The sequence below is a fragment of the Garra rufa genome, chromosome 18, assembly GCF_049309525.1.
Source record: "Garra rufa chromosome 18, GarRuf1.0, whole genome shotgun sequence".
In the NCBI taxonomy this organism is placed as follows: Eukaryota; Metazoa; Chordata; class Actinopteri; order Cypriniformes; family Cyprinidae; genus Garra; species Garra rufa.
The window spans coordinates 22924328-22937830 of record NC_133378.1 but is presented as its reverse complement, the minus strand read 5'-3'; the positions used below and the strand labels follow the sequence as shown (position 1 = coordinate 22937830).

The 13503-nt window shown below is 37.5% G+C and overlaps 1 protein-coding gene across 1 annotated transcript; it reads left to right on the top strand.

Annotated features, from left to right (window-relative positions):
* Positions 1-5275: 5275 nt before the first annotated feature.
* LOC141291318 (uncharacterized) lies at positions 5276-13492 on the top strand. The gene is made up of 3 exons (XM_073823492.1): positions 5276-9565; positions 11029-11145; positions 12707-13492. The coding sequence occupies exons 1-3, from the start codon at positions 5302-5304 to the stop codon at positions 12811-12813; spliced, it is 4488 nt and encodes a 1495-aa protein (XP_073679593.1). The 5' UTR covers positions 5276-5301; the 3' UTR covers positions 12814-13492.
* The last annotated feature ends 11 nt before the right edge of the window (positions 13493-13503 follow it).

Genomic DNA, 13503 nt, shown 5'->3' with positions numbered 1-13503 from the left:
AAGTAGTCCAAACAGATCCCAATCTTAATCCCAGAAACGGATTTATTGGGCTTAATCCTGTTGATGAAAACAGAATCCCACCCGCGTTCAGACAGCCCACCGCCCCAGGTGCAGTAAACTCACAAGACAAGGCCTTTCTCCCTCTGTCTCAGTAATGCTCTGATGAATTGATAGGACCTCGCTGGGCAGCGTGCCCGGTCTGTGGTTGGTTAATTGGTGGGGGGAATGTTTTCCCACAGAAGCCAGAATCAAATGTAGAAAGGTCATGAATAATTAAAAGACTGAATGCAAAGTGGGTTTTGTTTGTCTGAATGTCAAGCAAACTTCTCACTTCAGAAAGTCTTAAATAACATTCCTTCTGTGAAAGAAAAGGGACTTCAAGTGCTACTGACTTGTTATTTGATACATAGCCTTTGGTTCTCATTTAGTTTATTTTAAATATCGCATGTAAGACAATGATAAACCTTCTACAGGTTGTCCTCTGATTCTCTATGGAGTTCTGACACTTGTGAAGGAAGGAAGAGCAGAAGGCACGAGACACCGCTTAGATCTGTGTAGATAATGGGATAAAGAGAGATCTGTTATCTTAATATCATAATGACTTGATGGCACTTGGCAAATTGGCCAGATTAGTTAATCCTACTGTCTACATTTATAATCTTGATGTCTCTAAACATGACCCCGGACCCCATTTGCCATTCAGCCTTGGGCTGGACAGGAGCCAACATGAGCAATTTTGTACAAATGACACGCATGTTATTTGCTCAGTATGAAATCATTGTATAATATGTTAGTTCTTATATTTATGCATTTGTCAGATGCTATCCAAAGCAACTTGCATTACATTCAAAGTTGACATTTAATTGTTTTGGGAATCGAACCCATAACCTTGCTCTGCTGTTTGAGCTACAATTACAATTCATGATCTGGTTTCTTAGTGTCTTTTTCTATACATACGTCCTTGTATAATATGCTTTAAGCACTATGCTGAAGGGACGTGTCAGACCGCACAGATCACAGCTGTGTCAAATGACCAAAATGTGAATGTGTTCTGACTGTGACATTAATACCTTAAGTGGCATTCGCCATGACTTGTTTCTAAGCGGTGGGAAAGAACACCTGACATATATACGCATGATATCACAGCAGAAAGCTGGCAACAGACAGAATCATATGACCTCTAGTTTGAGAGTCCTCCACTGTGTCAGCTGATGGAATCTTTTTTACTGCAGGCAATACAATCCTTTGCCTTCCTCACTAAGCCTGTGCCAAAACATAGCTGCCAAATGGTATGTCAATGAGAGTTGAAATAAAAGGCTACAATATACCTACAGTTTATATATTATATAAATGATAAATTTCTAAGATATATTATAAATTATTATATTTGTACTGTGCAGTCTATATAATGTATGTGTTTTGTCTGATGTTTTTTTGGTACAAATTTCTTAATTTCTTTTTTTTTTTTTTACTGTAAGGGGTTCAAAGCTAATGTTCTGTAAAACAAAGAAAAATAATTTTTAAACAAAAAAGAAAAAGAAAAATACAGTAAAAACAGTAATATTTAGAAAAAAAAATAGTATATTTTAAAATGTAATTTTTTTTCCAGTAATGGCAAAGTTGAACTTTTAACAACTATTACAATAACACTACACTCTAAAAATACTGGGTTAAAAACAACCCAACTTTGGTTATTTGGCAACCCAGCGCTGGGTAAATATTGGACAGAACACATGCTGGGTTATTTTGACTTAAATGTTTTTACCCAACATGCTGGGTTGTTTTATTTAAGTCAATTATTGTTTAAAAATGATTATATTACAGTACTGGTTTAAAATGGGTGGGAAATTAAAAACCACAATTATAAAGCCAACAGCAATAATCAAAAGATGAACATTTATCATTAAGCAAGAGCACCGATGGACAAAAAGTTAATTGGAAAAGACAAATTGAATTTATTTAGGTGAATACAGCATAGTTTACAATATTACATACCATTCAATTCGTTTAACAAGCATTTTAGAGATAAAAAAATTTAGATTTAAAAGTAGCATTTTAAGTGTATTCAATTGTTCTCTATAATCACTTTTCACAGAAATAGTGCCGAAAAGTCTCATGCCGAAATCTGAGTTGGTGATGGGCTGCTATTCGCCAGGGTAACCATAAACCTCAGACCGCCACCTTGCGTTTCACTCGTAGCTGAAAGATGCTGTGACTGACTCCATAAAATGTTACAAATAACCCAATAAAATGACCCAACAAGCTAAACCCAGCATTTGGGTTAAAAAAAGAACCCAGCATTTTTAGAGTGTAATAAGGCACTAATTCAACCTAAAGCCACCACACCTCTCATTAACTTTTTTCACTAGTTTGAAATTTATATATTAGGTTTTTTCATGGCCAGTCATTCTTCTGGTAGATTCTGACTTCTGCAGTGCTGAAAACCATAATAATATACAGTGAGGAAATTTTTTTATCCCCTGCTAATTTTGTACGTTTGCCTACTGACAAGGAAATGATCAGTCTGTAATTTTAATGGAAGGTTTATTTGAACAGTGAGAGACAGAATAACAACAAAGAAATCCAGAAAAATGCATTTCACACCTCAGGAGGGATTTTGTCCCACTCCTTTTTGCAGATCCTCTCCAAGTCATTAATGTTTCAAGGCTGACGTTTGGCACCTCGAACCTTAAACTCCCTCCTCAGATTTTTCTATAGGATTAAGGTCTGGAGGCTGGCTAGGCCACTCCAGCAACTTAATGTGCTTCTTTTTGAGCCATTCTGTCGTTGTTTTGGCCGTATGTTTTGGGATATACCCATCCAAGAGCTGGCTTCAATGTCCTGGACCTGACAGTACATGGCCCCATCCAACGACCCTTTGATGCAGTATAGTTGTCCTGTCCTCTTAGCAGAAAAACACCCCCAAAGCATAATGTTTCCACCTCCATGTTTGATGGTGGGGATAGTGTTCTTGAGATCATAAGCAGCATTCCTCCTCCTCCAAACAGGACGAGTTGAGTTGATGCCAAAGGGCTCAAGTTTTTTATTTTTGTTTTTTGTTTTGTTTTGGTGACTATGGTGCAAGCTGCCTTTAGATCATTGACAAGATCCCCCCGTGTAGTTCTGGGCTGATTCCTCATCGTTCTCATGATCCTTGAAACTCCACAAGGTGAGATCTTGCATGGAGCCCCAGACCAAGGAAGACTGACCGTTATTTTGTGTTTCTTCCATTTGCAAATAATCGTACCAACTGTTGTCACCTTCTCACCAAGCTGCTTGCCGAAGGTCTTGTAGCCCATTCCAGCCTTGTGTAGGTCTACAATCTTGTCCCTGACATCCTTGGACAACTCTTTGGTCTTGGCAATGGTGGAGAGTTTGGAATCTGATTGATTGATTGCTTCTGTGGACAGGTGTCTTTTATACAGGTAACAAACTGTGATTAGGAGCACTTCCTTTAAGAGAGAGCTCCAGGTTTGTGACCTGTATAAAAGACACTTGGGAGTTAGAAATCTTGCTGATTGATAGGGGATCAAATACAGCCATGGCCTAATGGTTAGAGAGTTGGACTTGTAACCCAAAGGTTGCAGGTTCGAGTCTCAGGTCCGGCAGGGATTGTAGGTGGGGGGAGTGAATGTACAGCACTCTCTCCACCCTCAATACCACGACTGAGGTGAGTCCCTTGAGCAAGGCACCGATCCCCAACTGCTTCCCGGGCGCCGCAGCAATGGCTGCCCACTGCTCCGGGTGTGTGTTCACGGTGTGTGTGTGTGTTCACTACTGTGTGTGTGCACTTGGATGGGTTAAATGCAGAGCACAAATTCCTAGTATGGGTCACCATACTTGGCCTCACTTCACCTCCTTTCCTTTCCTTATTTCACTCATTAAAATGCAAATCAATTGATACATTTTTTGAAATGCATTTTCTGTTAATATTCTGTCTCTTACTGTAAAAATAAACCTACCATGTCGGCGCCGAAATCCTTGTGGGCACGGGCGTCCTGTGTTCGAATCCCGACTCGAGGACCTTTCCTGATCCCGCCCCCCATCTCTCTCCCTCTTCGCTTCCTGTCATGTCTGATCTGTCCTATCGTAATAAAGGCAAAAATACCAAAAAAAAAAAATCTTAAAAAAAAAAATAATAATAAAAAAATAAACCTACCATTAAAATTATAGACTGATCATTTCTTTGTCAGTAGGCAAATGTACAAAATCATCTGGGGATCAAATAATTTTTTTTCCATACTGTATACTTGCAGATTATGTAACAGCCTTGCCAACCAAGTAGCTATGGTGTTCACTTTGTACGCATTTGTTTGGGGGACTGGTGGAAGGTGTCAGAGAGTGAGAGAGAAAGTGCTGCATGTATTACGTGATGTGTAACACGTTCTATTTATAACAAATCATAGGGCCTGTGGTGTACCACTCTTACTCAGAAGGACACACTTCAAAGGGCATTCACTATGCCTCAGGCTACTGAAGTGGTCTGACAGGCTGACTGCTCTGGGACTTTTGCACTTTTACACCACTGAACAGGTACTGTACAGATTTCTGCTGTGAGTTTAATATTAGTGTAAAATTGCACCTTGTATCTGAAAAAAATGTATTTAAGTATGTTGTATCTCAAATTGTGGCTGCAACATGTGTAGTCCTAGTTTAACAGAAGATATATGTATATAAATATATATATATATATATATATATATATATATATATATATACTACAAAACCAGTCAATATGAGTAAATGTTTTTAAATTTAGATTTATACATAATCTAAAAGCTGAATAAATAAGCTTACCATTGATGTATGTTTTGGTTTGTTAGGATAGGACACTATTTGGCCGAGATACAACTATTTGAAATTCCGTAATCTGAGGGTGCAAAAAAATTACAATTTTAAGAAAATTGCCTGTGAAGTTGTCCAAATGAAGTTCTTAGCAATGCATATTAGTACTCACAAATTACGTTTTGATATATTTACAGTAGAAAATTTACAAAATATCTTCATGTAACATGATCTTTACTTAATTTCCTAATGTTTTTTGGCATAAAACAAAAATTTATCATTTTGACCCATACAATGTATTTTGGCTATTTCTACAAATATACCCATGCCACATAAGACTGGTCACATATAAATTCTACCTGTCAGCTGATACTGGTTTTGCCATTTTTATGATGGCAATAAAAGTATCCACATTTCTGCATGTTCCTACAATTGTTGTAATTCATTTATGTCATTCAGTGATTAATTCATGTTTCATTTGTAGATTCAGAGCCACTTGTGTATCATCCATTTACGATGGACGACTTTGATTACAGTGTGCACATCTCCGACCAAGACTGGGACTCTTTTTTTCAGGAGTGCGAGGGTTGTGACCTGCTGTCTCCAGTGCTTGCCAGCCGAGAGGACTCGGGAATGAGTGACATTGATGAGATGGGCTGCCTCTTTCGAAGCAGGAACCCTACTGTGGGCACAGCATCCACAGACCCTGATCCAGACCTTCAGATTGATGGCCCTCCAGACTGTGAGGGTTCACCTGTCTGTAATTACCTCAGCAAGTATGGAATACGTAGTCCGGAGCAGGTTCTCTCTGGCAGTGAGGAAGACTTGCACCTTCAGACTGTTAATCTATTTTTTGAGCAGTTAAAAAGTGTCACAGAAAACCAACAGCCTTTGGAACAAAGCCACGTTGTCATTCATGAAAGTGAGAAGACGGGCCATCTGGAGGGTTTGATTGATAAGCAGGATATTCTGTCTGTAGATACTGGTCCATCTGTCCGAAATAAGCCCAGTCTTAGAGAAGAAATCACTAAACGGGGTGTGGCTCATACCTGGGGCGATAAAGCCTCAGAAAAAGCTTTAAAGATCACATCCGCTAATGCACAAGAACATGCATCAAAGTCTGACACAGAGCTAGTCATTGGAAGAAAGCCATTGACAACACCCCTAATTACAGTAAGAATGAAGCAAGAGCAACAGGGAAGATATAACGGCCTCAGCAAAGATCTACAGCTGACACCTGAAACAAAGCCACCTGACAAAGAGAAAATTGTAGTGGTTATTAAAAAAGACATGACTGACCCATATCCAGCAAGACAAAACCTTGCTCAACTGGGTGCCGTAAGTAGTTCTGGCTCGAAAGAGTCACCAATCGGTCAGATCCCAGTGTCACCGTCCAGGAGAAAGAGGAGGAAGAAGAAGAGAATGAGTGTTGAACCAGCAGAGCTTGGACATGAGGCTCAGATCCACTACCATCAAAGTGAATCAGAGGAAGAGAGATTTATTCAGAGGGAAGAGATGAACAACCTTCCTTCAAATGTCTGGAAGACAGAGCACCTATCACTTCAAAGAATTAAAACACCTTCTATTGCGCATAATACAGGTCATTTACAGCTTAGAAACACATTTGACTTGGAAACTTCATCTGATTTTAAGTTTTCAAAAAGCTTGTCTTTTATCAGTGATTTAGGCACCACACGTCCAAGGCCAGAAGTTGAAAACATAAGTTTTAATACTATTTCCAAAAGCATGCATGATACGTCCCTTGTAAGCAATGGACAATTGAAAGCAAAGATTAGTGAGCTGTCATTATTACCCCAGACAGATAAAGTTCTGGATGTAAAAGAAAGTGGAATAAATATAACCAAATCCCTTCAGTTTGATCCTGCCGTACGCTTAAGAGAGAGCAGGACCGGTAATGGAGAGACCTTATCAGCACCTCTAAGTGATAATTCTGATGCAGGATGTCAGAGGAAATCCTTATTATCTCCTAGCGTTTCCAGTGCTGTTGATTCAACTGAGCCTCCTTCCTCTACAGTCTCTTTTAAATTGACTGAGCACAAAGATTTATCCTGTTTAGGAAATGAGACTGACTGTTCTCCATTAAAAAATGAACAGACAGTTCCAAGCAGCTGTAATATAGTAGAGATTTCAGCCTCCAAAGATAGCAGTTTGTCTTTAACTGACAACACTAATAGAGCAGAATGTTGTTCGGAGGGAAACAGTCCAGAAACCTTTACTTCTTCACAGGAAGCTTCTCAAAAACAGAAAGCATGTATTAATGAGAACATTTCAGAATCTCAAATCACCAAAGAAAGCAGTTTGTCTTTAACTGACAACATTGATGGAGCTGAATCTTGTTCAGATGGAAGAGGTCCAGAAACCTTAACTTGTTCACAGGAAACTTCTCAAAAACAGAAAGCATGTATTCATGAGAACATTTCTGAATCTCAGATCAACAAAGAAAGCAGCTTAAATTTAATTGACAACATTGATAGAGCAGAATCTTGTTGGGATGGAAAAGGTCCAGAAACCTTAATTTGTTCACAGGAAGCTTCTCAAAAACATAAAGTGTGTATTCATGAGAACATTTCTGAATCTCAAATCACCAAAGAAAGCAGCTTGTCTTTAACTGACAACATTGATAGAGCTGAATCTTGTTCAGATGGAAGAGGTCCAGAAACCTTAACTTGTTCACAGGAAGCTTCTCAAAAACAGAAAGCATGTATTAATAAGAACATTTCAGAATCTCAAATCACCAAAGAAAGCAGCTTTTCTTTAACTGACAACATTGATGGAGCTGAATCTTTTTCGGAGGGAAACAGACCAGAAACCTTTACTTGCTCACAGGAAGCTTCTCAAAATCAGAAAGCATGTGTTCATGAGAAAATTTCGGAATCTCAAATAACCAAAGGAAGCAGCTTGTTTTTAATTGACAACATTGAAAGAGCAGAATTTAGTTGGGATGAAAAAGCTCCCGAGACCTTAACTTGTTCACAGGAAGCTTCTCAGAAACAAAACGCATGTATTCAAGAGAACATTTCAGAATCTCAAAGCTGTTTGACCTCTCAAACCATTGAAATAAACAGAAATATACCTGTAAATGAGTCAGATGCAAAGACTGAGAGTCATATGTCTGATGATATTGTTCATGGAACAGATGAAAATCATATCCAAACTAGAAACAAGACTAGTGAGGTGTTAATTGTAAATGCCTCACCCATAAAGACAGGAAATTCGGATGAAACAGACGATACAAGAGACATTAGTGATAATGAAGTTGCTCTTTCAACTAGTGAACAGCTATTTTGTGGCAAGTCCATCAGATCTAGTAAAGACATAGATGGTCCTACAGAAGAAATGCTCAGTGAAGATCCCACTCAAGATGTTTCAGAGTTGCCTCAAAATATGCTGGCTGAAATGGAGGACTCTACTTCCAGTGAGTTAAAAAGTGAAGCCAAAGATCTGGAGAGTATTTCTCTTGATGCTTCAAATCAACTTCCAGTTCCTGTGTTTGCTATCTCCTCCTTCTGGAATGAAATGGAAAAGCTAACCATCAATGACATTTTACGTCTGAGGATGATCAGTAACGCCCAGCACCCCAGCATTTTGACCCAGCCTGAGGATGGTAGCATAGTAGACACAACAGATGCAGCAGACTCTGGCTACTTTACACAACCTGATGACTCAAAGCCAGACCGCTTAAGTGGAGACATGTCATACATATCTGATCTGGATGAAGACCTCGCACAGCTTCAAACCCCATTTCCTTCTAAGCAAGAGGACGAGTTGAGTGAGTGGGCGAGTTCGAGTCGAGTTCCTAGCTCTTGTGGTGTGATGTGGGAGAATGATCCAGATCCAGTGGTTGTGGGTGACGAAATGGTGCACATAAGTTCTGAAACCGCTCTTCCTGAGCATCTCTACACGGCTAATGCTCAGCAGTGCTTTAGAAGAATGTGTAAGAACATGTCTGTGCAGAACCTGCAAGCTCTAGATAGCTCTAGAAATGCCTCCATGCATTCAATCCATTCAGAGGTCGGAGATGACTTTATGGATCCTTTCTACCATGTGAACACTTCAGGCTCAAAGATCTTTTCTGATGATGAAGAAGAAATCGAGAGCAGTGGTGTAACCTTTTCTGAAATTATCCAGTTTTTCTTTGGCGAGGATGAGCCTGAACGTTGTGCATCTCGTGCAGACAGTGTAGCTGCCTCATACCTTGATGAAACGGGCACCTCTTTGCCTGAGACGTATGACCATTTCTTCTCTGAGTTTGATGCAATTGTGGAAGAGTCAGGTGGTGATAAAATGGTTCCCATATTTTCCTGCTCCCGCTCAGCTAACAGAAACATTCAGTTCCCAGAGGCATATGACTATTTCTTCCCTGACTCCCCTGGGAATTCAGATGAAGATGATGAGAATGACAACGCCGTGGTCAAGGTAGTGACACGGTATGACTATAAGTCTCCCAACCATGATACTGTTGACATGTACGAGCACTTCTTCTCTGAAGATGAGAGCGACTTCCTCTGGACGAGCCCTGTTTCGCTTAGAAAAGTTCGACGCACAGGTTTTACCGTACCTGAAGAGAAGACATGTTCTGGAGAACTTGTTCCTGTGAAGGCATTTCACAAAGGAATCATTCAGCCTATTAATGCTATGAGCCCTGATGGGAGCCCCTTCCCAGATCCCTTGCTCTTCAACCTGGAGAATCGCATCTTCCAGCAGCTGGCTGAACAACAGAAGAAGTGTGTGGAGATGCAAACAGTTGTCGCTGATCCAAGTAAGAACTTCTACCACACATTATTCTGCACAACTGCAAACTACACACTAACACTTTCCTAAAGGGTTTATTTGTTCACTTTAAACCTAAACATAAAATAAGAAAATACATTGGCATCTCTAAATATTCTGGAAGTGATTTGGTAACACTTTACAATAAATTGTCATTTGTTAACATTAGTTAATGTGATAATTAACATGAACTAACAATGAACAATACATTTATTACACTACTTATTAATCTTTGTTAATGTTAGTTCATTGTTTGTTTGTGTTAGTTCACAGTGCAATTAACTAATGTTAACAAACAAAACTTGTGATTTTAATAATGCATCAGTGAATGTTGAAATTGACATTAACTATATAAATGCTGCGTATTGTTAATTCTTAATTCATGTTAACTAATTTACCTAATTGTAAAGTGTTACCAATAATTTTGATGTTAGTCAACTCTCACCTCTTTTCTGTCAGTAGCTGCTGACTAAGAGTATCTAGTCACATGTAGAGCCATGCCCAGGCCCATGGAATGGTACTACGTGCGAATTAGTCTTCAGTCCTGCTGGGCAGCTTCTCAAATCTGCCGTGTGCCAGAATTTAGGAACATGATTCACTTTAAAGTTCATGTAAAAATAGAGGAAATTCCAGGAACATCTGGACACTTAACCGTCATCACTTCATCAATCACTTATCATTTGGGATTCAGTCTTATTAGTTTTATTAGTATTAGTTATTAGTCTTATTAGCTTATTAGTCAGTATAAATTTACTACCTGCCTGCTGAAATATTATTATATTTGTTTACTTTTGAGTATGTATTGTAATTTAACATGTTTTTGTTAATACTTTTATTGATAAATAATAATTAGTACTCAGCAAGGATACATAGATTGATCAAGAATGTCAGTAAAGACTACATTGTTACAGATAAAATTTTGTTTCAAATAACTGTTTTTAATCTTTCTATTCATCAGAGAATTCAAAGTTTACACAAAAATATTAAGCAGCACAGCTGTTTTCAGTACTGATGATAATAATAATGATTCTTGAGCAGCAAATCAGCATATTAGACTGATTTCTGAAGGATCACTTATCACTGAAGTCTGGAGTAATGATGCTGAAAATGTAGTTTTGCATTTTACATTTTGCAATATTTGAATGTATTATTATTTTAATATTTCGCAATATAACTGTTTTTGCTGTATTTTTGATTAAAGAAATCTTATTGACACCAAACTTTTAAATAGTAGTGTATATCTCAGAAAGAGTTGGTTTTGTTCTTATTATGATTATGATAAAAAAATAAATAAATTTAAAAAGCCTTTTATGAAGCCTGTCTGTTTTTGAATACATTATTGAGTACATTTATTTATTTGGTTGGTTGTTTATTTATTTAGTCATTTTTTTATTTTTGTTGATCATTAAATAAAGCTGCACATTTGTTCTGATTTCCGTGCTTCTTTTCTAGGATTGGATGCTCCGTTCTTGCCTCTGAGACAGGCAGACATGTGCTTGGTTTGTATTGCTTTTGCCTCGTGGGTGCTAAAATCAACTGGTTCAGGAGGAGGAGACACCTGGAAAGCTGGTATGTATCTTTTTTTCTTTCCTGAATATACAGCTGAGATCAAAAGTATACATACGCCTTGCAGAATCTGCAAAATGTTAATTATTTTAGCAAAATAAGATGTTATTTTTATGTAGTGCTGACCTGAATAAGATATTTCACATAAAAGGCGTTTACATATAATTCACAAGAGAAAGTAGTAATTCAAAAGTTTACATACACTTGATTCTTAATACTGTTTTGTTACCTGAATGATTCACAGCTTTTTTTGTGTAGTGATAGTTGTTCATGAGTCCCTTGTTTGTCCTGAACAATGAAACTGCCTGCTGTTCTTCAGAAAAATCCTTCAGGTCCCACAAATTCTTTGTTTGTTTTTTTGTGTATTTGAACCTTTTCCAGCAATGACTGTATGGTTTTAAGATCCATCTTTTCACACTGAGGACAACTCAGGAGCTCATATGCAACTATTTCAGAAGGATCAAACACTCACTGATGCTTCAGACAGGAAACACGACGCATTAAGAACCGGGGGGTGAAAACTTTTTGAAACCAGGGTAAATTTAACTGCTTTTGTGTTCTGGGAAACAAGAATCTTCTGTAGCTTCTGAAGGGCAGTACTAAATGGAAATAAAATATGATATTTAGGGAAAATGAGAAAAATGTACACATCTTTATTCTGTTCAAAAGTTTTCATCCCCAGGCTCTTAATGCGTTGTGTTTCCTTTTGGAGCATTAGTGAGCGTTTGAACCTTCTGTAATAGTTGCATATGAGTCCCTCAGTCCCTTAGTATGAAAAGATGGATCTCAATATCATACAGTCAATGTTGAAAAGGGTTCAAATACTCAGAAATGCTGAAAAACATTTGTGGGATCTGAATGATTTTTCTGAAGAACAGCGGGCAGTTTAACAGTTCAGGACAAATAGGGGACTCATAAACAACAGTATTAAGAATCAACTGTATGGACATTTTTATAAATTCAACTATTATTTTCTCTTGTGGACTATATGTAAACATCTTTTATGTGAAATATCGTGTCTAAATCAAAAAAAAAAACATGGCTCTTATTTTGGTAAAATTTTGCAGATTCTTGTAAGGTGTATGTAAACTTTTGACCTCACCTGTACTTATGGTTACTTTTAAATAAAGTGAGTCATTGATTTAATCATTTATTTGGCAGTATTTACATAGAATTGTATGCGTTTTACAGAGAAAATAAGTTTGTCTCTCATGAATTCAATATTATTGATTTCCTAATGTATAAAAATTTTTGCCCACATGCTTTCAATTAACTTAACGTGCGTTTGTTAACATAAAATTATTGAGAAGCATATGATAAATTACAAATGTCTTCTGCTTTTAATAATAAGAACTCTGTCTTTAAGTGATAGATCTCTTTGCAACAAATGATTTAATACCTCAAGGATATCTTTTTAATAATCAGGACAAATTTGGAGAGGCACCTAGTTTATCATCTTTAATTATTTTAACAATTATTTTAATTATTTTATTAACAAATTTGATTTAGTATTACAATTAATAGTAATCCATAATGACATATATCTGTGTTTTTGTTTTTTCAGCTCTTCTCGCGAATGTCAGTGCACTCTCTGCCATACGATATCTTCGCAGACACAAGAGGGAGGAGGTCTCTGGAAAAACTCCTTTGCGTCAGATAGAGCCAGCATAACTCCGTAGCACAGCCCCCAGATCTGATTTCAGTCACATCTCCCTTTTTCCATGTAGTCCAAAAGGGTGATGGCGTATGTCAAACGTGTGCATGCACGACCTTTTTCCATCATTCTCAGTACATATTATTATGATTAACATCCGGATGTGTGTTTAGAGCTGAAGAACTCAGTTGATATACAATAGATGTAGCAAAAACTGTGACTTCAGGCCAGTGGCATTTCAATAATCTGTATATCCGGATTGAAATAAGCAATGTAGTTTGTTTATGAAATGACCAAAGCCCTTTATCTGATTCTGTTCACAGTGAATGCTGTTGTGCGTTGTGAGGAGAGCAGCGGTATGTTGATTAATATTTGGTAATGAGATGCTTATGGAGGTGTTATGATGAAGATGGACATATGTGTCTGAATAAGTGTACTTGTGGAGAGATTGTAATGGAATAGCTAATGTCTATGTACAAATAGACAGATTATGATACTATTGGGATACAGGGATTTTTGCTGGGCCAAATTCTTTTGGTGTATTTATAGACCATCGAAATATTAAACCATATATACCCATTTGATGTCACTTCAGATCTGAAAATCAGTATTTGATTTGTTCAGATTTCAATCATATGGTGCTCCCTGTTTTAATTATCATGTAGGATAAATAAATGTTATATTTATTTGAAAGCATTTAAATGAGG